Source organism: Strix uralensis, chromosome 7 (assembly GCF_047716275.1).
Source record: "Strix uralensis isolate ZFMK-TIS-50842 chromosome 7, bStrUra1, whole genome shotgun sequence".
Lineage (NCBI taxonomy): Eukaryota > Metazoa > Chordata > Aves > Strigiformes > Strigidae > Strix > Strix uralensis.
This window is the reverse complement of record NC_133978.1, coordinates 31,479,699-31,503,823: the sequence shown is the minus strand read 5'-3', so window position 1 is coordinate 31,503,823 and position 24,125 is coordinate 31,479,699. Positions and strand designations below refer to the sequence as shown.

General features: G+C 43.1%; 1 protein-coding gene across 13 annotated transcripts in view; it reads right to left on the bottom strand.

The window, feature by feature from the left end:
* RBM20 (RNA binding motif protein 20) overlaps positions 1 to 24,125 on the bottom strand; it is a 108,581-nt gene that overhangs the window by 26,140 nt on the left and 58,316 nt on the right. For 12 of the 13 annotated variants that reach the window (XR_012629711.1, XR_012629709.1, XR_012629712.1 and 9 more), the window contains exons 2-5: positions 2,588 to 3,782; positions 894 to 955; positions 653 to 744; positions 213 to 304 (exon numbers count right to left, since the gene is read on the bottom strand). Coding sequence is in view for 7 of the 13 variants with exons in the window: in XM_074875263.1 (XP_074731364.1) it covers positions 213 to 304; positions 653 to 744; positions 894 to 955; positions 2,588 to 3,782 (1,441 nt within the window). In the remaining 6 variants the exon portion in view is untranslated. Of the gene's footprint in view, positions 1 to 212; positions 305 to 652; positions 745 to 893; positions 956 to 2,587; positions 3,783 to 9,919; positions 10,018 to 24,125 lie in introns of those variants that run through there. The other variant, XM_074875267.1, reaches the window with a different exon arrangement.

Here is a 24,125-nt window from a genome sequence, read left to right as displayed (position 1 = left end):
GCAAACAACTTTTAGCACTGGGAAAAAAAACCTGTAATCAAGTTGTGATTTGGCCAAAATCAAAAGCACAAAAAAGCTGCAGGGAAGTTGAAATAGCACACTGAATATTCAGGTTATTGTCTAAAAGGAAGCCTTTACAGTTTTAATTCCAGTAAGTACAAGTGGCTTCTACAAGAATCTCAACACGGAGATCAATTTCCTTAGGTACTCACCCCCGATGGAGGAGAAGAAAATGTAGGACCTGGCTGGCCAAAGGACCTTGCTGACGTAGTGATAAAAGATGCGCCGACATTTGGTGGATAATCTAAATAACGGATTACACACATTTCATGAAAATCTTGACTCATATTAATTGCATTAGTGTGTTCAGTAAGCAATGCCCCATTTACATAATGATTAATTTCATAGTCTCTACACCAAATTATATGCTGTTTCATTGTACTGTGAAAACAAGTCATTGTTTGAAAGGAAAATAAATTCATACTTTGAAAGGCACAGTATTGGCTTTTAGCCTTCCTGTGTACAACCTCTAAAAAGTTTTCCTTGGAAACTTGTATCACATTTCATTTAAAATATCTATTTTTCCCCAGAGACTGACTTCCCTTTCAATTAAAAAAAAGTGGTTTTAACTATTGCACATTCAACCATTCACCTTCGATACTAGATGGATTGAAAACTGCTGCATTATTTGGTGATAAATGCAATGTTCCATCTGTTGAGCTTAACACACACCGGATGCCAGTGCTGGAAAAGAAAGAAAAGAACTTTAGGAGCATGCAAAATGCGCTATAAATATTAAAGCATAATTATTAATAAATTTTCAGTGTAAAGCCACTGAAGTAAGGGATGCTCTGTTAGAAATTCAGTTGGAAGAGTGACTCTAAAATACTTACTTATCTGAAAAAGCCATACATTTTTGGATGTGAAGACTTCCCTTAATGTGCTGATCCCAGTCCTATGTTGAAACAAAGACATGATGAGCACAGGAAAAATCCCAAGACAGTTTTACAAGAGATTGCTTCTCCATTCAGTTTACCTTATTCTAAAAACAATACCGAGATGCTGAAGATCAAACTATGCGATGCTGGAGCCAAGCGCACCTTCATCTAGTGCATTTACTGATGCGTTATTTGTAGATTAAATTATCAGTTACTTTACAAAAGGAGAGCTTCCCTGTATTAGTTTTTAAATCCAGTATATTTTTATCAATTCGGTTACTTCAGTCTAGCTGAACAGCTCATCCTGCAAGGCGCTGTGCACCCTCAACTCCTGCAGTGTCCATACAGAAGGTGCTCAGCACACAGGGCTGCCAGGACAGCACTTACTCATTTCAATAGATTAGCAATATTTGTCCAAGTACATTTAGCTATTTACACTTCTATGATCCAAATAAGGCAGTGTATTAAACACCAACAAACAGATCAACCGAAACTCACCGTAATGACACGTTCCCTGACCTTTTTAAATGTTTAATGAAAAATCAGAAGTGCCCCGCATGCCCTAGATGGGGGCTACTTCACACTAGCCCTGTAGCTGCAGTAACCACAGCAAACCCTTTTGCAAGCAGCTGCTCAAAGACTAAAAGGGAAACATGAAAGAGCAAATATATTCAAACATCCCAAAGCCCCAGGGTGTGTAAGTATCAGGTACTATTTCATTTGCTGGTCATCTTCCTTCCTATATACATGCTGTTGTAACATTTTTGTCAGGCCACCACCAGTGTGAAAACACATGCCTTTGCAGGTAGATGCTGGTCCTGTGAGGCAATGGAAAGGTCATGAAGGCTTGTTGAACAGGGTTCATCAGGAGGCAAGAACAACCCCAGCCAGAGCCTACAAATGGCTGTGGGGCTCAGAGAGCCATGTAAGTGGCCTTCTTCAGACCTGACCTACATAACGTGACCTAGCACACAGGTTCTCTGGGCAACTGGGAAGCTGCTTCTCAAGGGTGAGGTTTAATTTGGAGCTCTCTTGGCAGTATGAACAGAGAAGTGGGAGCATGGTCTGCACCACACATGCTGAGCAGCTTCTTGCTGCCAGGCCAAAAGCATGGGGGACCTGGAGACCTAAATTTCCTTAGAGATACTAGAAGGAGAAAGAGATCCCAACAGAGGAATTATTAAAATAATTTTATCAAAATGCATTGTTTTGTTTAAGCAAGCTGCTTCCACAAGGCTGTTAGGGAAAAGCCTTTGGGATGAGAAATGCAAAGAGAAAGGGAGAGGCAGATGAAACTGCAGACATGCGGATACTTGAGAAGCAGGGGATCAGCTTCAAGCTCCTCCTCTCCTTGCTTTGGGCCCACGAGATGAGCTGCAATCCCAGCCCAGACCTCTTGTTTCTCATGCCAGTGCTGTAATCTCACTGTCTTTCACAGCAAGATGTGGAACAAAACTAGATCTTGAAACCCCAGTAATTGCCGTGAAACAGATGTACGACACCATAAGCGAAACTATGGCCCTTTGTTTCTGCTTCTCTTGGGGCACCTCTATGGCAATGGGGTGGTAGGAGCCAGTGGCCAGATCAATCACCAGGCAGCCTGTTCAAGGGTCCAAACCATGCCCTGGGGGTGCCTTAAACCCACTCACCTTCAGATCGAAGATCTTCTTGTCGCACAGGGCGCAGACGTGGGGGAAGTGGAGGGGGGCCACGCCGCGGAGGAGGTCACCCAGCTGGTGCGGCGGCAGGGAGCGGGCGGGCAGGTCGGGCGCGCCGCCGCTCCGCTCCTCCTTCTGCCTCATGCGAGGGCTGCCAAAGCTCTGCTTGCTGTGGTTGAGGCGGCCGAAGGTGGGGGGTGCGGCCGCGCTGAACTTTGTGTCAGGTGTTGGCTCTTCGGGGTTGTAGAGCTCGTTTCTTATTTCATACTGCTGCTGACTTGTTGACGGCCACAGGCTGTCACTGGACACAAGGTCAGGCTTGTTTTGGCTGGGGAAATTAGGGATATTTTCCCACTGGTTGCTTGTACCGCTGCCATGCAAGACGGGGCCAGGATCTCCTTTCGGATGGGAGCCTGTGTGCGGGTCGCTGGGGAAGGCCCGTGCTGCCCCATGCTGTGCTGCCGCCACTGCCCCATAGGCCTCCTTGGGAAAGGCTGCCGCCGCCTCGTGCTGCAGTTGGCTGGGAGCCCCAAAGTGACCCTCGTAGCGTGGCCCCGCTGCCACCGAGGAGGCTGCATGGGCCCCGCCAGCGAGGAAGCTATGCTGGCTGGGCTGGTCCCCCTCCGAGGCGTATGCCTGAGGGGCAGCAGTGGCGGCGTTTTGTTTGCTGTACTCATAAAAGCCCCCTGCAGCAGCCGCAGCAGCAGAGGTGGAGGCACCCGCCTTGTTGAGACCTACCACCACGGGTTGCTGGCCAGAGGTCGGAGCCATGACACCTCCAAAGGGACTCATGACGATGGCGTTGGGGGCCTGGGCAGGCCCCAGGCCGCCCCCCGGCGCGGCTAAGGCCGGGCTCTGGCTGGGAAAGGCAATGCTGCCGGAGGGGAACCTCGCGCCGGTGATGCCGGGCCCCTGCGGCGGCCCTGCGGTGTGGCCCTGCGGGGCGTTCATCACGGTGGGGTGCCTCAGCTGGTTGAAGAGCGGCTGGGACATGGCCACTTTGGAGAGCACCTGGTTGAGGACAGTGGCAGCGGCCGGGTTGTTGGTCACGGCGGTCTGAGCCAACTTCAGCCTGTGCAGCGTGAGCTGCGCCTGGAGCTGCGCCAGCTGCAGGCTCGCTGGCGAGGGGAGCAGGGGGCTCGGGGCGCCGACGGAGAATGGAGTCTTCTCCAGGAGCTTGGCAGCGCTGCAAAGGATCAGGATCTGGGTTAGCTGAATTTGCCCAACGTCTACCATCTCTCACTTCCCGCTAAAGCCCAGCATGGGATACACGGCTGCTTCTGGAGACTCAGCTTATCTAAACCCAGGGAAAACAAGGAGGCAACTGACAATGTAGCCATAACCTGTTGTGTTCCCTTCAACATCTGCTGCCACATCCCTTTCAAACAAAAAGTTCTCTAAAACCCCCATTGCGTCCCTCTGGATCAGGCCTTCAGCTCATTTTAAGTACACCTAGGACACACACCTCTAATGCAGACCAGGAACAGTGGCAACACAAGCCCCTAATCTACTTTTTTTTCCCCTCTTTTCTATTTACACAACCTCCTGCCTCCCTGCTGGGACATTGCTGCTCCTGACTGATCTTGTGATGCTACCATCACTCCCTTTTCTCACAGAGCAGAGGGATATGAAGGAAAGGACATCAAATGGGACTGTAAAGCCAACCTTGTAGGTACTTCATACCTAGCACATCTGGCTGCATAAAGCAAGATGAAATACACTACATGTATTTATTTTAATTGTGGCATGACAGCCTGTTCTGTAACAAAGTATATAGTTTCCCTGTTGTGCAAATGCAAATACAGAGGAGGAAAAGAAGCAAGTGATTTGCCAGAAGCTGGAGCAACTACGAACAAACCATCCTGAAGAATTTTCCCAGTTCAGCTGGAATGTAAGGCAAAATTTCTGCAGTAGCAGATGGTAAAAATCAAGGTCTTTATACTTTCTAGAAATTAGAGGTGCATTGAGTGTTCTTCTTCAAGTCTCGTACATGGGATGAATAAATGACGACTAAATTGCCTGCTTGAATACCAGAGCTGGGAAAACAGGAGATCATATTTGCAGGCATATGGTAGTTCCTGGCTTTGGGAAGCACCTTTGGGACATCTCACCAGTTCACACCACCACCAACAACCCTTCCTCTCCCCACCCCATCAAACCCTGAACATTAAAACAGAAGAAAATAAATCAAAATGAGTAAAGTCTAGCAAAGTTAAAAGCAAGAGATACGTTAAAATGGAAAATATTAGGCAGCACTAGCTTCTGGGCAGCTGCACCCACCCTGCTTTTACTGCCCCCCTGCACCCTTCCAGGACGCCTCCTGCATCATCTCTGGCAGAGCCAGCCTGGGCCACATGTATGTATACCGTCCCGCAGCCACGCTCCCTCTGTATGTCACGCTGCCTACACTTGGATACCATCAGCCATTTTCATGCCCCTACCAGAAAAATGTTAGCCATCACTTTTTCCACCACCAGAAGCTTCTGCTCATGGATGGCACAACTACTCAGCGCATTACAAATGGCTGTTCATTCTGAAAACGAGAGGAGAGAGCACTGGAATAAGAGGGATGTGGTCCAAGGCTCAATTAATTTATATTGTAAAAATGTATTGAGTTTCAATTTAGGCCTTTCAAAGCAGCAGGAGCTATGCATCAACCACCACACAACCCTCACTGTTAATAATTGGCCAATTTGCTAAACTGCATGGATGAAGTTGTAGTTAATGATAAATGTCTTGTCAGCATGCTACATTTGAAAACCACAAATTAGGAAAACATCTGCTTAAATCCAAAGTATGACTAAGAGAAAATGAATGGGTTTCATATTTAACGTTTAACTTCCACTAGCAACTGCAAGGCACATCTGTCTCCCAAAATACAAAACGCCGTTTGGATAAGTGCATCATTATGTAATGACACGACTCCCTGCCAGCACAAGCAGACACCAGTGCGCTTCAGAGCTGAGGTGCCTTTTGTTTTCCCGTGTGGTTTGCATCACTTACTCTCTGACTTGCACTTATACCACAGTTTGCTGTAAATCTGATTACGGATGAGAGTCAGGGCGCAAGTACAGTCAAAACAACACAGAGGCTCTCAGAAACCTCAGCCTGTGAGACCCTGAGGACCCATAAAAGCTACCAAGGAGTCCCACCGGGTGCGAGGAGCTCAGCGAGCAGAGGATCCCGCACTGGCATGCACACTGTCGTCACTGCCAGGGGACATGGCACGACCCTATGCCTGGGCTGTATTGTGCCACCAGCATCTGGAGTGTCCTGGCTTATGATGTGCTGTGTGGGACCTGCCACAGTCCTGACAATTGTTTCATTCTGTAGCTGGTTATACCTTTTGTACGCTAGGTAAGCTGTAAAACTATTTTTAAAAGTTTTATAGAACATGCAGATAAGAACTGCCTGGTGCTCTTAAAACAAAAAGAAAAGCCAGCAGCCAGCTTATGATGTTTTCAGGCTCAGGAGCCACAGATGACTCCTGTTCCCAGCAATCTAATTCCACCGTGCTGCAAGCCTACGCAACAGCGTGCATATCCCAACAGCTGCAGCTGCTTCCCAACTCTGGCAGCTACCTGCTGGACACGGGCACGGGCTCCCTCACTCCAGTGAAACCATCTCACTTGACATTGTCACAAGCCCTAAAGCTCCCTCAGCCTCATCAGATTTTGACCAACTTTGGAGCACTGTCTCTAAGAAACCCCCCCAACACATAAGTAGTGCCCTGCCAAAGCCCCCCACAGCTGGGCATGCCCAGGGCTTGTGCTGCTCCCCAGTTCCCCAGTCATTTCTGGGCTCTGCAGCTGGGCACGGGGAAGGCAAGGGCAGGAGTCCCTGTACTGCTGCACAGTGAGCTGCCTCTGGCCACCTCAGGCCAACAGCTTTCAGGCCCTGCTGTGGAGCAGGGCAGCACTCTGCTCCCTGCGCCTGCTGGCTCCATCCCTGGATTGCAAGCCAGCAACAGGGAGGGCTGGAGGGCTACAGGGAGCCTTACCTGCAGGAAAACAAATGTTGCAAGGAGAAGCTGCAGCCTCCAAGCCACTCACAGAGGGACAGAGTTAGTGAGGAGGGTTGCTCCCATGCACTGATTGGTTTGGGAATGGCCACAGCTTCAAAATCCAGCTGTCTGTTATGAATTTCCAGATTTCAGGGTGTTTCGGGTTGCACGCTTTATCCTCCCACAGCAGAAACAGAATATTTTATCATCTAATCAAGGCAAAGAAGGAAGGGCATGTTCATGGGTCAGTGGGAAAAGCAGATAACACAGATGGGAGGTTGGGAGGAGAGCTGTGTATAAAGCATGTTTTAGAGCAACACCCAAATTTGAGGATTTCTGTTCTGTTATGAAATACAGGATGTAAGAGACACACAGGACCAGTGTGCACAGCTTTGAAAATTTCTTTCCCTCTTTCTGTTCTACAAACATAGTATTTATGGATTTGTTAACATCATTTTGTAAATAATCCTGCTACAGATTTACTAAATGACTGGAAACTGCAAACACGAAGTGAAGACAGGGCTCGGCTAAGGCATTTTGTGGGGGCTGTTCACCACCCATACACACACACACACACCTCCCACCCCAGCTCATCCTCAGGTTACCAAAACGCAGCCCCCGTCTGCTCGTGGGGGGTCTCTGCCACAAGATGATTCAAAGCAGCTGAATGAAGCTCTCATTCTCCATTGAGCGCTCAGGGAATTAGCCTGCGTCAGCCAAAGTTAGCTCTATCCTGCGCAAAACATTCCCGATTATAAGGTCAGCGATGTAAAAAGTAAACAGAAGTTGTCCTCTTCATTTATTTATTTATTTAACATTAGTTGTACAGCTGGGCTACACCAGCAGTCCTTGCACAACTAGGAAAGCCAAAAATGGTCTTTCTTTACCAAAATAAGGACAAGCAGGAGCGCTGCCGTTCAGTTTCCATGAGAAAGCCATAAACCAGGAAAGTTTTTGCACAGCTCTGAAAGACAGGAGTTGAAGATATGCATCAACTGTTGCAATACTCACAATGAGATTGCAAACACTGGCAGAGCTGTATTGCTATAAATCAATTCAGTCCATCTGCTACCCCTGTAATCCTTATTCTGCTTTTAGTATCCAAGAACAGCGAGCAACACACAGTGTCGGAGGTAAAGTATCTAGATGAGTAATCCTGTCTGCAAGAGTGATGAAAAGGCTGAACACAAAACACGTCTGTTAGAACAGACTGATAACCTGGAGCTTAATTTTCAAATGACAAAATTATGGATTTTAAAGTGCTGCCTGGCACCTTTCAAAATTAAGAAATAAATAAAAGAATCTGAACTAATAAAGTTATAGTTATCATCTTAACTGCAACTATTTAAGACACATTTATATTCACAAATATCTGAAATGCTGCATAGGGTGTGAATTTGAATACTTTTTTTTTAAAAAAGACTAATTCATAGCAATGCAGAATTTGTTTTCTTGCATTTTCCATAACTTTTGCACATCTTCTAGGATTTTTGCATTCTCTTCCCTATGACATATTTGCCTTTACATATAGCTACATCTACCTGTCAGAATCTTTGAAAGATAAATTTTTAATATATTTTGTTCCAAAATGTGCTTTTTCCAAGCTGTCTGTATTACACTCTGTTGATTTCAGAATTAAAATGGCCAAGATATTAAGATACCCAAGTATCCTAGATGTATGACTACTCTGCATTAGCACAGTATTAGATTTGAGACTGTATTTGCAATAGCATGCTGTTTTTTCATCCATTAAAGCTGTTTCTGAATCAGTTTTTCTAACAGTTAGCAAACTTTAAATTTTTAATTCAGGGCTCTTGAATACATAAAAGAGAACCACTTCTTAACTATCCAAGCACAAAATCAATTATAGTCTGTTATGTAGAAGTGTGAACATCCCTTCCCTGTAATGTATCATTTATTTAAAACACACGGGGCTGCCTTCTCTAAACTCATCCAAAATAATTGCCACTGTACTAAAAGAACAAATAAAAAAAACCTTAAAAATAAACAAATCAATTGTCATGTAGATGAAGCTGATAAGATATTAGGGGTAAACCTAGTCTTCAAATAAAAATGCACCATTTGACAGTACGTTGGCGAGATTACATGCTTATATGTGCCAACAGAATTCGACCTCTTGAATTCAAGGGGACTGCAAAGCTGTATTTCAAACACTGATAAAGACAAAAGTTCAGCAACCTCAACAACATATATTAATTAATAGAATAATTATTATAACGATATTTTATGTTATGCTGTTTTGCTGATCCCATTAAGAATACAGGGTTTACACTCATTTTTGCTTGTTGAATAAACCCAGCGCATGTCAATAAAGACTGGAACACTGGTAAAAAATGGACACAGGAACTTTCTTCTATACTCTAGACTGCATCTGGCTGGTACTAAACGACTGTTTATTTTCTTTTCAGCTCCGCAAGAAGTATTTTCTTTAGGTTTTAGTAAAATAACTTTCTCAGTCGGAAAAGCTTGGAAAGTCTGCTGAAAAGAGAAAAATCATCTACCTTTATAATTTAAACTCTCAAATTATCTGCTGCCAAGCTTTTTTTTGCTGAGTTCTGGTTAGAAATAATAAAAAAAAGTGATCATGTTTCACAGTGAGTTCAGCTAATGACGGGGAGCACTAAAAACCTTAAGCTACTTTAATACACTTATAAGCTGCAAGTAAAACCCTTCTTATCCCAAATAACGATTTCTAAAGCTCTCCATTATACTACAGAGGGAGTAAAATAAAACATCAGCCAATGTATACATGTGCTTTGCCAAGTGAGTTTTGCATATGTTTGGCAATAGTAAACTCTATTATCTGGGCAATCATCAAACTAACAGTTAGCTGGAAGATTAAATGTAAAGTGTTATCACAGAGTTGCTAAACTTCAGGTTTACAAAACTGATAGGGGTTAAGTGCCTGCCTCCTACCAAGAGTCCTTTTTGCTCATTTGAATGTTCCCTACCTTTGTTTATATGCAAAGAAGGTAAGCAATTTCCATTGGGAAAGTGACAAGATAAAGGGGCAAATGCAGTGGCTGTATCTTGGATAATGGTTGTGATCACAGAAATAAAATTGGAAGTGATTTTAGGAGGATGGTTAGACCAGCTACTGAGGTGGGATTAAGCTGAACTCAACTACTCTTGACATATTTATTTAATCTGCTCTTAGGAACCTTCTTTGGTGAAGATGTCATGACCTTCAGGGACAATTAATTGCTTAGTCTTATAAAGCTCCTCTTAAAGCCTACGGTGGCTCTCTGCTGACAGCATAAACCAGTCTTCCCATGCACACTGAGAAGGGCTTCTCTTACCTTCCTGCAGCTGCTATCAAATCTTCTCTACAACCATCCCAGCTCCTTTCTCCGCACATTTTGTGTGTTGCATTTGTTCATAATACCCAGTATGATTGCTTTTCTTCATAACAGCACAGTCCGGTGGTCCCCTATTACACCCAGCTCCTTTCCTGAAGAGCTATTGCCCAGAGACGTTGGCTGGGAGGGATCTCCAGAGCTCAGCTGGTCTGAATTCCCACGCAGAAAGGCTAGCTCAGTCTCTTCTCCTTTTGACTGTCCAATGGATTTATCGTATCAGCATTTCATACTGTGCTCATCAATATTGTATCCAGGTTACGTCAGATCTGGTTTGTCAGGATTACTCTGGATTCCCGTGCTGCCTCCAGAGCACTTGTAAATCCTCTCCTCTTGGCACTAGCTGCAGATTTAATGGATGCTTTGTTCACCCAAGTCATCAATGAAAGTGTCAAATAGACCAAAGACTGTTCCCAAGAAGGGAACTGTGATGCACCTTTCCATTTTCTCTCCAAACACCAGTAATTCAAGGACATCTTATGCACCTTGCAGCTCCACTTTGAGTGCTGAAGAGACCACGCTCTTTCCTCCCTGACAGTCACTTCTGCTAAAAAAAGCAACTGTCCTATTTGCAGTTGCAAGAATAAAAGGGTGGATCATCTCTGGTAAGACTGATTTCTTATTAACAACTCTTGCTCTATAGTTCTGGGAGAGTTGCTTTGGATTGTTGTTTAAAATCAACTGTATGTTCTGGTTTCTTTACAGCAACATTTGCTTCTATTTGATTTAGCTGCTTTCAAATGCTGAATCCAGTGCAATAGACAACAGTACACACTTACAGCGTAAGAACAACAAAAGCAGGTACCACTGAAGTCTGCACTGGCCATCACACTTCCTCCCCCTGTTATTCAGCATATATTTTACCCTGGAAATATGTTTCTTATATTACGTGGAAGTCCAGATTGTATACTGGGCTTATTTCTGCTTTCCATCATGTAACACATCTCTCCATAAATATTTAATTACTCAAAGTTCAACTCCTTTCAAGTAAGGGACATATTCTAGCAAATGTACCACCTAAAACCAAGGTCATAGGTAACGATTTTCAGAAGTTAGGAAAGTTATCATTTTGTTTTGTGACATTTAAATGTTGTTTCGTTTTGATGATGTGCCACAGTATGTCAAGGATGTATCTGAAGATCAGTGTGCACACAGAAACACCGGTCTACTTTTTAAATTTCAATAGGCAGCCATACAAACTCCTTTAGCTATGCTGCAACCATCTATGCAACTGCTTCTCAAGGAAAAGGAATTCTTTATTTACTGAAGTTAAAGAAATGTATTTTAAAAATTGTAATTTAAATGTATGCTAAAAACTGTCAGAAATCGCTATAGCACCAGATCAGTGCCCTCCGTAACATGTTGCAAAGATCTAAATTTGCAGAGAAATCGTGTCACAGTTTTATGGAGCTTTCAGGGCATGCTGTGAATGTCTGGCAGTGCCATTTTGCCTGCACCTGCCTCCCCAGAACTCTTCCTGCAACAGCTCTTATCATCTAAGCTTCAAATACCCTTCACCATGCACAGTCCGCAGGCCAGATTATCCCTGCCAACCAGCATCCCAGCAGGGCTCCTGTAAGAAGGGGCGTTGAGGTTCCCCAATAACCTCATCACCCCAACAGCCGTGGACCCCACGCAGATGATGGTGCCGGGGTGCTGTGCGGCCGTGCCCCAAGCCCCTCCTGCTCCTGCCCCAGGCAGCGAACAGCGCAGCCCCAGGGCCTTGCCTGAAGGCCAAGGGGTGCAGGAGGCCTTTTGGGAGGGGAAAAGCAGGAGAAGGTGTTATGGACAGTAATGCAAATCCATAGGGTGAGCAAAGAGGCCGGGACAGGGATTAGCGTTGGCTCGCGCCAGTGGGAACGGGGCAAGCGGCTCCAGCAAATGCAGCCTGCTTCGGGGACCGCGTCTGCTGCTCTGCCGCATGGCTCGGTGCTTGCGGCGCTGCTCCCAGCCTCCCCTCGAAAAGAAAAGAAATCTGGGGAGAAATGATCTGGAAAGCTTATTATAACTTATAGAAAAAAAAAAAAAGAAAATGCAGCCTTTAAAAAAAAAATAATTCAGAAACCCTTCAGAAGCTTTTTACATGAGCACATAGACACCCAACTGAAGAACAATCCTCAGCCTATAGTACTTACTAGAAAAGATATTACAGTAATATCTCACTGCACCTTCTGCTAATGTCTTTTCTACATGGTATTGTTAAACACTACAGAAATAATAAGTTTGAGTGTATCAATATCTCACACTGCCTGGAGGCACAGCCATTTTCATTTGCGTGTTAAATGTAAGAAGCATAATATGGTAGGCAGATAATTCCTCATTTGAATAAACTATTTCTATTTCACAGTAATATAAGACAATATAAAAGCCCTTTTACAAAGGTAATATCTTCACTTTGTAGACAGGAAAATGACATATAACCGTGGAAAGGGTAAAGTACTAAGAAGGATTTTTATTTCTAAGTAGCTTCATTTGTGCTCAAAGAAAGGATTGCCATTTATGGAAAAAAACAAAAATATTAAACTCACCTTTTTATCCTTTTATTTTTAAATATTAGTCCTAATGATATATTTGAAAAGCTTAATTAGGAAATTAAGTCTCTAGGAGAACGCTAGCATTCACAATGGTAATGGCACAGGCTACAAAAACTGTGAGCAAACCTGAGCTCTTCTGTTTGTACCCTAGGTCAGCCGAAAAGCAACAGCTTGTGACTAAAAGTCACCCAGGAGCATCACACTCATTTCATAATTAATTTAGAATCACCACCTCCTCTAAAAGCTGTTTAAATGCTATGTGTTACTAGCCACCATAGCACGAGAGTACACGAGGAGATACACTGGAATAGCTCCTATCTGAAGTGGCCAATATAATTTACCGCTAACATTTAAAAGTAGGCAATTTAAAGTAATAAGTTTTAAAAAAAAACAAAAAACAAAGCTTCACTTATTTTTTAATCAGATTTCTGATTCGGAAACCAGAACCTCTGCGGATTTCCTAAGATATATATTATGTAACTATATACTTAGGCCTGTTTTTCAGTTTTCCTTTTATGTATATTTTAAAAGCACATAAATGTTATAAATTCCTGTTGTTTATATACCCACACACATTACTGGTATACATAAATTATTCATGAATCTTATGAAGCCCAGATCTAATTCAGCTGTTACTGAAGTGTGCTGCAAAGTCTTCCCTGATTTCACTGTAGCAAGAGCAATGCTTCTGTATCCCTCTTCAGTTATATTTAATTTAAACAAAATATCAAAGAAGATTGCTGTCTTTTCATGATCTCTTTGAAATCAGCCTTTAATACTAGGTCATAATATTTATACTGTTACATGGAAGTAATACACAGTGTATTTTAGCCTAGAAGCTTTCATTATCTATTTTGCAACAAATGTTGCTTACTTTTTAATGCATCCCAATTTCTATGCTAAAGAAATTTTAATGTCAATCCTGAAAGATATATAGGAGGTTTTATTTATTTTTCTTACGTTAAAGGACAACAGTTGGTATGAATCAGACCTGAGCATGTTCCTTCTGGCAGAAAACAGCCTGTGCCAGAACTGCTGGAACTCTTTGGCTTTGAGAAGTTTAATTTATTGTCTTGAATAATAAACTGCCATTCAATCAACTTTGTGAAACAAAACATAAAACAGGTCAATGCTTAAATCTTGAACAGGGACCAAAAGAGTTTTCGACAAAGGAAACAAAATTGGGAGAGGCATTTTATATTAAATAATGTCAATTATTTTATTCTCCCTTTTTGTCTGCCTTCAGTATTAATTAGGAGCAAGTGACAGTTAATAGGCTCCAAGCTCTGCATGGTAAAATTGATTAGTATACTAAAATGGAAAATAAGAATCAGTTTTTGATGAAAAATATCAGGTTTCAGAGCACTGCATGTGGCAGCTGTGAAGAAGGAAAAAGTGTGAAGGTATTAACCCGTCCAGAACACTCAGCTGGGCATTTGCCCAGTGCTGCCGACAAAACCGTCAGTGCAGACAGTCAGCCACTACTTTTTGGTTAAGCAGTACATTATTTCCTCGGGATTTTTGCCTGTTGGTTTTGTCCACTTTTACTACAACGCACATGGTCTGCTCAGTAGCTGTAGTCTATATGTTTAAGTAGCTTACACAACTAAGGAAAAACAGGTTTTAATTCATTCCACTGGTCTGCATAGTAGATGTTACACCGTGTGTTAGTGATGTATTTTTCAATCACAAAACACTCTGGGACTCAGACTGAGTTTTCTGTGTGAAAAGATGTCTAAGAAAGTTGTGACCACTACTGGTTGTTTTTTTTTTTAATATATATAATAATTTTCTTTAAAATTATTTTAAGAAGTAAAGCCTGGGAAATAAATAAGATAAAAAGCTGTCTTGAAGTATAAAGTATCAGTTATTAAAAAAACCAACCAACCAAAAAAGCCCAACAAAAAACCCCATTAATAATGTTGCTCTGTTTTTCTTTTTTTTTTTTTTATTCCAAGGAACTCTATTCATAGTCTAGTGACAACATTTCCAAATTCAACCCTCTTTGAAATATTTTGGTATTTTGACTTCTTTCACATTTTGCAAATAATTCTTTGCCCACTGGTTGTAAGTGACATTAATGTAATTCTGCTTGTGTCTACTCACATAGACTATGAGGCTTATTACAGGGTGGTTAACCATGGCAAATCAATAGGATACAATTTGGTGTGGAATGTCTTTTAAAGTATAAAAGCCCTGGTATTACAAAAAGCTAAGCACTATAAGAAGCTACTGCACAAAGCAGATCGTATCATTAATTTGAAATCCCAGTTAGCTGTTACCGCCAGAGCTGCACATGCCTGTATTTTCCCTTTGCTACGGAAAGGGTTGTACTTCAGAATTAAATTTAAAGATCGCTAAGATACTCCACTTGGCAGATTAGAACCCCTCCTTGCTGGAGACGCGGGAGACGGGCATTTCAGCACGGCGGTGGGAGGACGCGGGTGACATGACATGATCTTACCTTCTTGCAACATATAGGGCTGCCAGGAGCAGCAAGCTGGTGCGGAGGAAGCGCGGCCAGGAGCCGATGTCAGCGTTGCGCACGTGTCTCCCGGTAACATCCCGCCGACATTCTACCTGCTCTCTGCACCCCGACTATTTACAATCTTTCCTCCAGAAAGTCACAACTTTAGGAATGAAAAAAAAAACAACCCACCCCACCCCACCCCAAATGGAGGACTGGAAGGCGGATCACGTGGCTGCCAGGAGCCGGTCTTGTTGCATTACACACAGCAAGTGTGGATGGCAAACAATATCGGTTGATGTTTATGCCATATGTTCTCGGTCTCTTCACGTTCAGCACCAAAATCCTGTTTCTGCACAGTGTAACGCCACAGGATCCTACCCGGGAGAGGGTCACACTCTGATTAGGCGAACTGTGGGAAAAACACGGCATGCTAACGAAGAGTGAGAGGGACTGGCTTTTACAAAGCGAGCCCTTGCTCTGGAAGGCAACAAGCACTAAAGTTTTAACAATTTCTTAAACACAAACTCAAATACACTGTGTTTTAGCCCCTGAGCAATTTGTCTGTGTTCAGATTGGCTGCCTCCTAAGGACAGTTGAGGTTTTGAGGAAAGACACTGTTGTTATTTGGGCTAATATTATTGCTCAAGTCAGCCTGCTCAGAAACAGTCACCAGAAAGGAAATTCATCAACCAGTGCTAATCCACTGTCCCAAACACATAAAAGAGCTGACCTGCGCCACAGGCTCTGCTGGGACTCTAAAGCATGGGCAAGAGGCAATGCAAAGCCTGTACATCCTTAATACAGAATGTGATGAGTTATCTCAGCAGGTCTCTTCTCATTACTGATCCATCCTTGTTAAACCAAAGCTTTTCAAGAAGAAGTTTTGCACCTTCCTAAACCAAAATTTTTTATGCTTTACATGTGGATGGCAAAATTACTGATCTTTCCCATATTTCACACTATTCAAAAATTAACATAGACACAAAAAATGCTATTTTCCTGTCTCTGTTTCTAACATACCACAGTATATACGTCAATTAAGAAATAAATGAGCTGTTCTCCCATATCCAAAGATCAAAATAAGCCAAACATTCCTATTTTTGCCTAGGGTACATCAGCCCCTTCAGCCCATCAGACCACTCTCCTTACAGCTGTTTAGCTGGTCACTCTACTAACCTCCTCGGGCACAAGAGCTTGTTAAACTTTCTTTTTGCAATTAACGGCATTAGCCTGAAAACCTTATGCTGTAGCAGTGGCATTCTATATGTGAGATGATCCTTCTACAGAAGATGCCATTTCCAAAATTACTTTGCAGTAAGGCAAACCACAAACTACATCAGCCTGTGAATATGCACCTCCTACCTTTAAAAAAAGTTATAATTCTGCAATACTTCACACTTGCTCAAAGTGGAGCCCAGAGGGGTCTCCGTCCATGTCTTCTAATTTCCTTCTTGCCTTCTTTCTTCCTTCCCGTGCCATGTCAGAGAGTTCTCCCCATCTCTCCAAAGGAGAAAACTACTGTTCAAATTTCTGGCTTTTCTCCAAATAAAAAAGCCCTATCTTTAAGAGATGGCAAAGACTGTGACTGAAAGGGGAAAGGCACCTAACAGGTGGTCCAAGGGTGCTCCTTCACACATGCAACTCCCATCAGGAAACAGTGGAAAATTCAGGGGAAGGAGAAGGAATTAGTAAAACCTACGGGGCTTTTCTACAGCCTGTTGCATCTCCCCCAGCAGAGACGCCCTCACGGTCTCCTCTGCATCTGCATTACATTAAATAGGATGAAGAAACACAAACCAACTTTCCTTGAATTTGAACTCTCTATTTCATGTCACCCCCAGGACAACCACGTGAAACACATATGGCAAGTTCAGCCTGGGAACCGCATTGGGACCTTTCCGGCCAGGAGCAGAGCTAATCCTCACCGCTGCCCGCATATGGTTTGTGACTGAACGCTGCGGGTTCCTCCCTGCCTGCAGCTGCCGGCCCAATCGGCAGCACGGGCAGGGCCAGCCAACTGGACTGTGTCAGCAGATGGACTTGCATTTTTTCCACCGAGTCGGAGCAGGCCAATGACGAAGGAAAGCAAGGCGAGTAACACAGGCGATTTGATTTCAGAAAACGCTACCTAGCACACAGGCTACACACTCACTGATCTCTCTGGAGAGGGAAAAGATTCACTCTCCCAGCTCTACAGTTTTCCCTAACCTGCATTTTCATCTGTCATCAGATGCTTGTGTTTTGCTTCACACCCAGGGAAAGAATTTGCCCCAAAATGACAGCGTCCCAGGCAAACTAGCAAAACATCCCTGTGGCATGTCCTCGCCTCATCTATCTGCTGAGCTGGGGAGAAGAAAAAAGGAAAAAAAAAAGAAAGAAAGCAGCAACTAGTCCCTTCCACCCACCCCGAGGAAAGACCTGCCATTCAGAATAAATCAGTTAACATTCACTATAATGCGCCTTTCCAGTATTTTTTGCTACCTTAATTAAAAGCGATCAAAAATAAATGTTACTTTTGAAAGTGAATCCACTTCAGAGACAGACAGCGAAGCCTCTCAACTGGTTAAATTTTAGCTGGGAGCCTCTTTATTGTTTCCAGATAGGAACTATGTGCTAGTCTCAATAGCCACCTTGTAGGCACATGCAAAGTCTCCTAACCGCCTGACGCCCTCTGCTAAGGTAATATGATGCTTCCGGGGGCTGGCGAGACTAGAAAGGCTCACTGGCAGTCTTTGAGTATTAGTGGGGGTAAAGGGGAAAAAAAAAAAAAAAAAATCATTTGTATCATGGGAAAAAAAAAAGCAAAGATGAAGTAATGCAGCTGAGAAAAACTTTTAACTGAGCAGTTGGCACATGTGGAGAGAAATCATTGAGTCAAAGGCAATAATATATCTGATGAGCTGTCAGTCCTATGGTGCAGCTTTTCAGGAAATTTTGCTCTCTAACATTCTACTTGGGGATTGTTTAGGCACGGCTTCCTAATTCAGAGGCCAATCTCTTAATATAAATTGCCTAGCATAATCTCTGGACTCTGATATCTCTTAATGCATTTTAAAATCTCTTTTTATTAGAGCAAACACGTAAAAAAAAAAAAATCAGATCCTGCCCCTATCTCCAGAGCTTCTGGATCACAGTATTACTGTTACAAAAAACATCAGTACGTCATTTGGAAAACATCCTGAAAAGTCAGATGCATCAATGCAAGCCAAGCAGGGATGTGACGGATCAATTTGAATATTTAAACAGCAGAATTTTAAAAAAAAATAATGGACAGAGATCTCCAGATATGGGAGCATCCCCACTCAGAGAAGATTACTGAATAAATGACACATTCTGATGTCTGGATAGAACATGAGCCTGAAAATCTCCTGGCATAAACCACCATCTACAGGGTGGGGGTTGGAAGAAGCTTATCTCCGTATTCCACAAAAATGAGCTTTATAGTCATGCTTTCTGTAATACCCTAACAAATGAGACGCTGGCAGACAGACAGAATTGTGGTTGGATCTGCTGTAAGAATTTCCGTATTTCTGTAACAATCAAATAAATTCTTTTAAAGGATTTTGCTATATCCATCTCAACTTTTAGAATGATATATGCTGTAAAACAGAGCAGTGTTTTCTTCCCTCAAGAAATAAGAGATAAAGAAGTTGTCTTCAGAGTTCATGAAGAAAACTTCACATGTATTTTTTCTGCTTTTACTCACAGCCAGTTGCTCCTCCTGAGCTCTCATCCTGCTCCATATAATAATATTCAAAAAATGATTAAAAAACATCCAGCTACAATTCTTTTTGCAGCAGCATTACAGCCTGATTTGGCCAGGACAGCAAACCAGCTCCCTTACTGGGACTGGAATCAGACAACTTCATCTGCAGCTTCTTTACGACAGAGAAGAAAACTAAACATCTGTCCGACATGTCTACATCTCAGCTAACAAATTAAAGGCCAGAAATACTCCACAGAACTGTGATTCCAAAATTTTTGGTTGCTGGACATCGACATTTTTAGATGACCGCTAGCAAACCCATTCGAAGTTCATAAATACTTTTTAACATAACAAGAAACAGTAACAAACCTTATCATGGTCTTCTAGGATTATGGGTGCAACTGCTGTTAGATATTAAAACAGGCCCATATCAGCATTTCTATCTTTTTTTTTTTAATTGCTCAAGTGTCTGTAGAGAGTAAGGCTTCAGAGATTGGCAGCATCAAATCTATTTCCAGATGCTGCTTCCAGGGTCAAGGTCACTCCTGCTCCCTAGCATCACACCCACTGGGATGAGCTGTAAAATCTGGTTTTGGAAGGGTCAAAGCACCCTCCAAGTGTCACAGGATGCAACACCTGCGTTACACCTAAGATCAGACTTGGTTGTTTAATGGTCCTTTCTAGTCAAGAAAACCTCTACTGAGCTGATGGTGTTACAGTATGGTGTTTACTGCAGGAGACGTCGTCCTGCTCAGCTATTTTCACCTAATAAAACACAGAGATTTTGTACACATTAAAAGTATTGCAGCACATTAATTTGCAGCACAGGAAAGATTCATTAATTTTCTCCTCTAGGAATGAGCGTCGCTCAATACATGGGGCTACCACAGCCCAGCAGCTCAGTATCTTTGTCCAGAGCATGCAAGGAGACACAAAAAAGCTCTTTCCCTGTCTTGTATGTCGGTCTTGGGGGTGTGATGGAGCCAGCCAGTCCCAAGTGCCATCTGCCACGCTACATGTGAGCATCACACTCTATTAGCCCTTTGCATGCCTGGCTGAACTAGCTGATGTCAACAAGATAGTTACACCCTTCCCTATATGGGCACATGCAGGGCATCCAACTCCATATGCACCACGGGGGGGGGACTGGGGGGACGGAACGGACAAAGCACATGCTCGAGGCCTTGGGAAGCAACGCCAATCAATTTCTGACTCTTGAAACAGAATCAGACTCCCTGGGAACAGAGCCAGCACCTCCCCCTGAGGCAGAGTTGGACACACTGAGCAGATTTTGTCCTGAATAAAAGTCTCCCAATAGCAAGGCGTAAGACAGCCCAGCCAGCACTTCAGTGCTGCCAGCCTTTTTGGTTCCTCATCTCTCATTCTCTCTAGGGTTTGCACAGCTGGCATGGCAAGTGCAGCAGCACTTGAGCATCTGAAAGTGATGCTGAAGAGGAAACGCTCAACGATCTGCCCAGTTTGGAGCATCTCCAGGTTCTGTATGTGATGCATTTATCACCAGCACCATGAAGGCAGGAGACAGTAGGGAACAAAGCCAGATTGTATTGGGTGCTTCCCCTGTCCATCGCATGCTGTTTGCTCTGGAGAAGGCTGCTGACCAGAAGCACAAGCGAGGACATGCTAATGGCCCTCTTGGCCTCCTGATCTCCAAGGAGGGAAGGAGGACAAGCAACACCAGGTCTATAAACATATCGTGCAGTGGAGAGGATAGAACTGTTTAAAATTAAGCTAAAGGCAGGCTCAAAGCTGCCCTAAGGTACTAAGGCTGGGGGCTGATCAGAAAATGGAAATGTCAACGTGAACACAAGCACGGTGTTTAGTTAGAATATATGTTCTATCTTACATACACCTTAAGAAACGAAAGATACTACAGTATTTTCACATAAAGCAGCTGAATGTAAATGTGAAATGCTGCATGAAAATCACAGGAGTAAACCTGAGATTTAAATATCAATACTAACATATAGGATAAGCGATTCTAATAACATCTCCACTCTACTTCTCCCCAGGAAAACATGCTGATACGGGCTGGGAAATCTGAGGAGCAGCTCATGTGATGCAGACTTCTGACATTCCCCCAGACATGACTAAGCTTAAACAAGTGGCATTATCTGGTGCATTAAAGCAAGATGTGAACAACATGATCATGGGGCTTTTTTTGGTACCACACAAAATGTTCCCGCTTGGTTGGGGTTTCTGAAGTGAAGGGTATTATGAACAAGTTCAAATTTGCCTGTGCCTTTCATAGTCTTGACAGCCTGAACTTAGAAGAGAGTGCTGAGAGTTAACAACATGAATGTAAAGAACAGTAGTTCTATGAAAAAGCCTATAATTGAGCTGACACCATATACCACGACAAAAATAACTACGATTCCTATTACAGGAAACACAACCTTATCTAGAAATAGAGCCTACAGTGGGCATCCTTAGTTTTGCAAGTTTTACATCATTACAAATTCATTGATATTTAAAGCCTGTGGCTTCCAAACATAGAATTAAATAGTGGGTCATCACAAATACTATTTTCCAGGCGTGAAGCTGAACACATAAGTGAGTTTCGTATTAACTAAAAAGTGAATAAAAGGAAAATGAAAATAAATGTATGATGTGAAGCCCAGATGCTGTTACCCTGATGTGTGTGCAGAGCTCAGGAAGACCAAGCTCAAACAGCACCTAATCCCTGTGCAAGCACACCCTAAAGGCTCACAGAGCTCCTGCATCACAGTTTCTCTTATCCTTAGCAAGTGATTTTGTTCTACATTCATAGAGACTTAAAAAAAAAAAATATCGAGATTACAAATTAAGACATCTGCTTTTGAAGAATTTAGAGCAAAAAGGTCACCATCCCAGTTAAAAACAGAAGGCCAGGTCTGACTGCTGGGCGTCAGAATAACTCCCTTAACAACAACAAAGCAATGACACCAGCTGACTCTTTATCGCCCAGTCCTTCAAAAAAACTCACCTGCCTTGGTAGCAATTGTAGAGGTAGTAACTACCTTCCTAAATCTAATATAATTAGAAAGTTCACTATTTTCTTATTGGTGGGATTTTGGTTTGGGTTGTTTGGGTTTTTTTTGTACTTCACCGCATTTACACCATAAAATCAGAGAGACCTCTCCCGCTTTCTGGTTGAACTTGTGCACAGAAAAGAACAACTTCAGGTTCAAAAGCCTTACCTGCAACTGCAAACCTGCTGTAATGCATTGTATCTTTTCATTAGTTATAATTGTTTTTTAAAAGATTTTCAAAACATATATGGTGTGGAGTTAAACACAGCCTCTTCAAATACAAACCGATGTATTTTTTCCATCTAAAGAAACTTGTCATTTCTAATCCTTCCTACCTAGACTTTTGCATTTAGCTCAGCAACTAATTGAGATGCTTGCTGGCTGATACTGCCACCCAATGGCTTTTTAGTCATTAACAGTTAAAAAGAAAAAAAGCAGAAATGTAATGTGGAACCAGTTCTGCTTCTGCTATGGGAACAGAAAGTGGCTGGGTTGGACACTTCCACTAAAGAGATCCTATGAAAAATGACTATATAAAATACACGTTAAAAATACTCATTTGAGGAAGCTGGAAATGGAGCAAGTTCTCAGAATTTGAGCTGAATATTCTTACTATCATCTCCAGCAACACACGGGTGAGCGATTTAATTCACATGGACACCAGCTCCTGCACCCAGTACTCTGCCAGGCACTCTGAAGATGTTCCCCCCACTGCAAAAAAAGGGATAAACAGATGCTTTTCTCCTTCCCCTTGTACCCCAGTCCCTGATCAGTAACATGAGCTGTCTCCAAGCAATTTTTTTCCCAGACATTCAAGAACCAGCTCAGAATTTCAGAGGGAAAAAACTCAGTGCTCAGTTTACACAGCAAGAAAATACTTACTCCCAGGTGCTGTGACAGGCGCTGGGTATCAGACAGGGGAAGCTGTGTGGATAGTACCCCCCCAGAAACTCTGCAGGCAGCTGTAAGCCTGGCTACACTTCAGCCCTACCTGACATAAAGCAAATACTGACTGGCCCTCGAGAGTTTTTCAGTTCAGGGGAGGGAGAAGGATCCAACAACTTATCTTGTGATCTCTGAATATGTAGAGAATGCAAAAGGGCCTTCAAGAAGAGAAGCAAAAGGAATTAAAATGCCAAGAATGAGGAGAAATAGAAAACTCCGGCTCCATTCCTGCAGTCAAGTCCACAAGAAATTTCTTTGCCTATGGGTGGAGGGGACCCCATGGTGGAGAAAGCACTATAAAGGTTCCTGCAGGGAAGGAGACAGGGGTCTGTCACAGCTAACCTGGCACACACCTTGAGTTTGTCTTTGTGTAACAGGGGGGTTTCCCTTCTTGTTTCTCCCTCCAGTTCCAAGTGGTCCTAAAATGTCTCCCCATCTTAGGTCGTGACAGCCTGAGCATGTTTGTCAGCACTATTTCCCTCACAGCCAGGGAGGGCCATACAGCTGCACTTCGGCCCTCACCAGGACAAATCTCAGACAAAGACCAGCCTTGAACTGCTCCTGACTCACAGCCAAACACCAACGCCCACCAGCAACATGGGACAAAACCCAGTGAGTTATTGTAAAACCTGCAGGGAGCAGGATTCCGACAAGAAAAACAAGTGATTATGTTTTTCTCCCAAAGGCCACAAAGGGCTATGTGCAGCAAAAATATGATTCTGCATTATTATACATGCTACAAGGTCCCAGTGGTTTTACTTTAATGTAATAATTTAATTCACAAAGCACTGTACTGTCTGGTAGCCTATTCTTTTTGTCATTTTGTTGTTAATGAACAAACCTGATCCTGCTTTATTTTCTCAGTCTGCATATAGTCATGATGACAGACATGTTCATGTGCATTTGCTGTGTCAGAAGCAGTAGTAAAATAATTTGCTTCAATATAGCAGGAATTTATTTTCCACACAGAAATTATAAGTAGTAAAATTGCTGATTTTTCCTTTTGGAAAAAAAATTGTATGTACTTTATTCTGTACTCACAGAAGTTTAAGACGTCCACAAGGAAAACACTAAGATAACAGGGGGGCTACAACTGGTCTTACTGCCATGCGTGTGTGCACGGCATCCTTCTCCCCCAAGTGGTACTCGGTGAGTGAAGGCGGAACAGCCACTAGATGGGGATGTCTGGCTTCAGAATGTAACAAGAGGAGCCTCAGTCACCCTCTGAGATAAAGGTTTTTCAGAGTATTAGGAGAAAGAAGGAAAGAGGAAAAAGAGGGACAAGAAGAGGGACAAGAAGAGGGACAAGAAGAGGGACAAGAAGAGGGACAAGAAGAGGGACAAGAAGAGGGACAAGAAGAGGGACAAGAAGAGGGACAAGAAGAGGGACAAGAAGAGGGACAAGAAGAGGGACAAGAAGAGGGACAAGAAGAGGGACAAGAAGAGGGACAAGAAGAGGGACAAG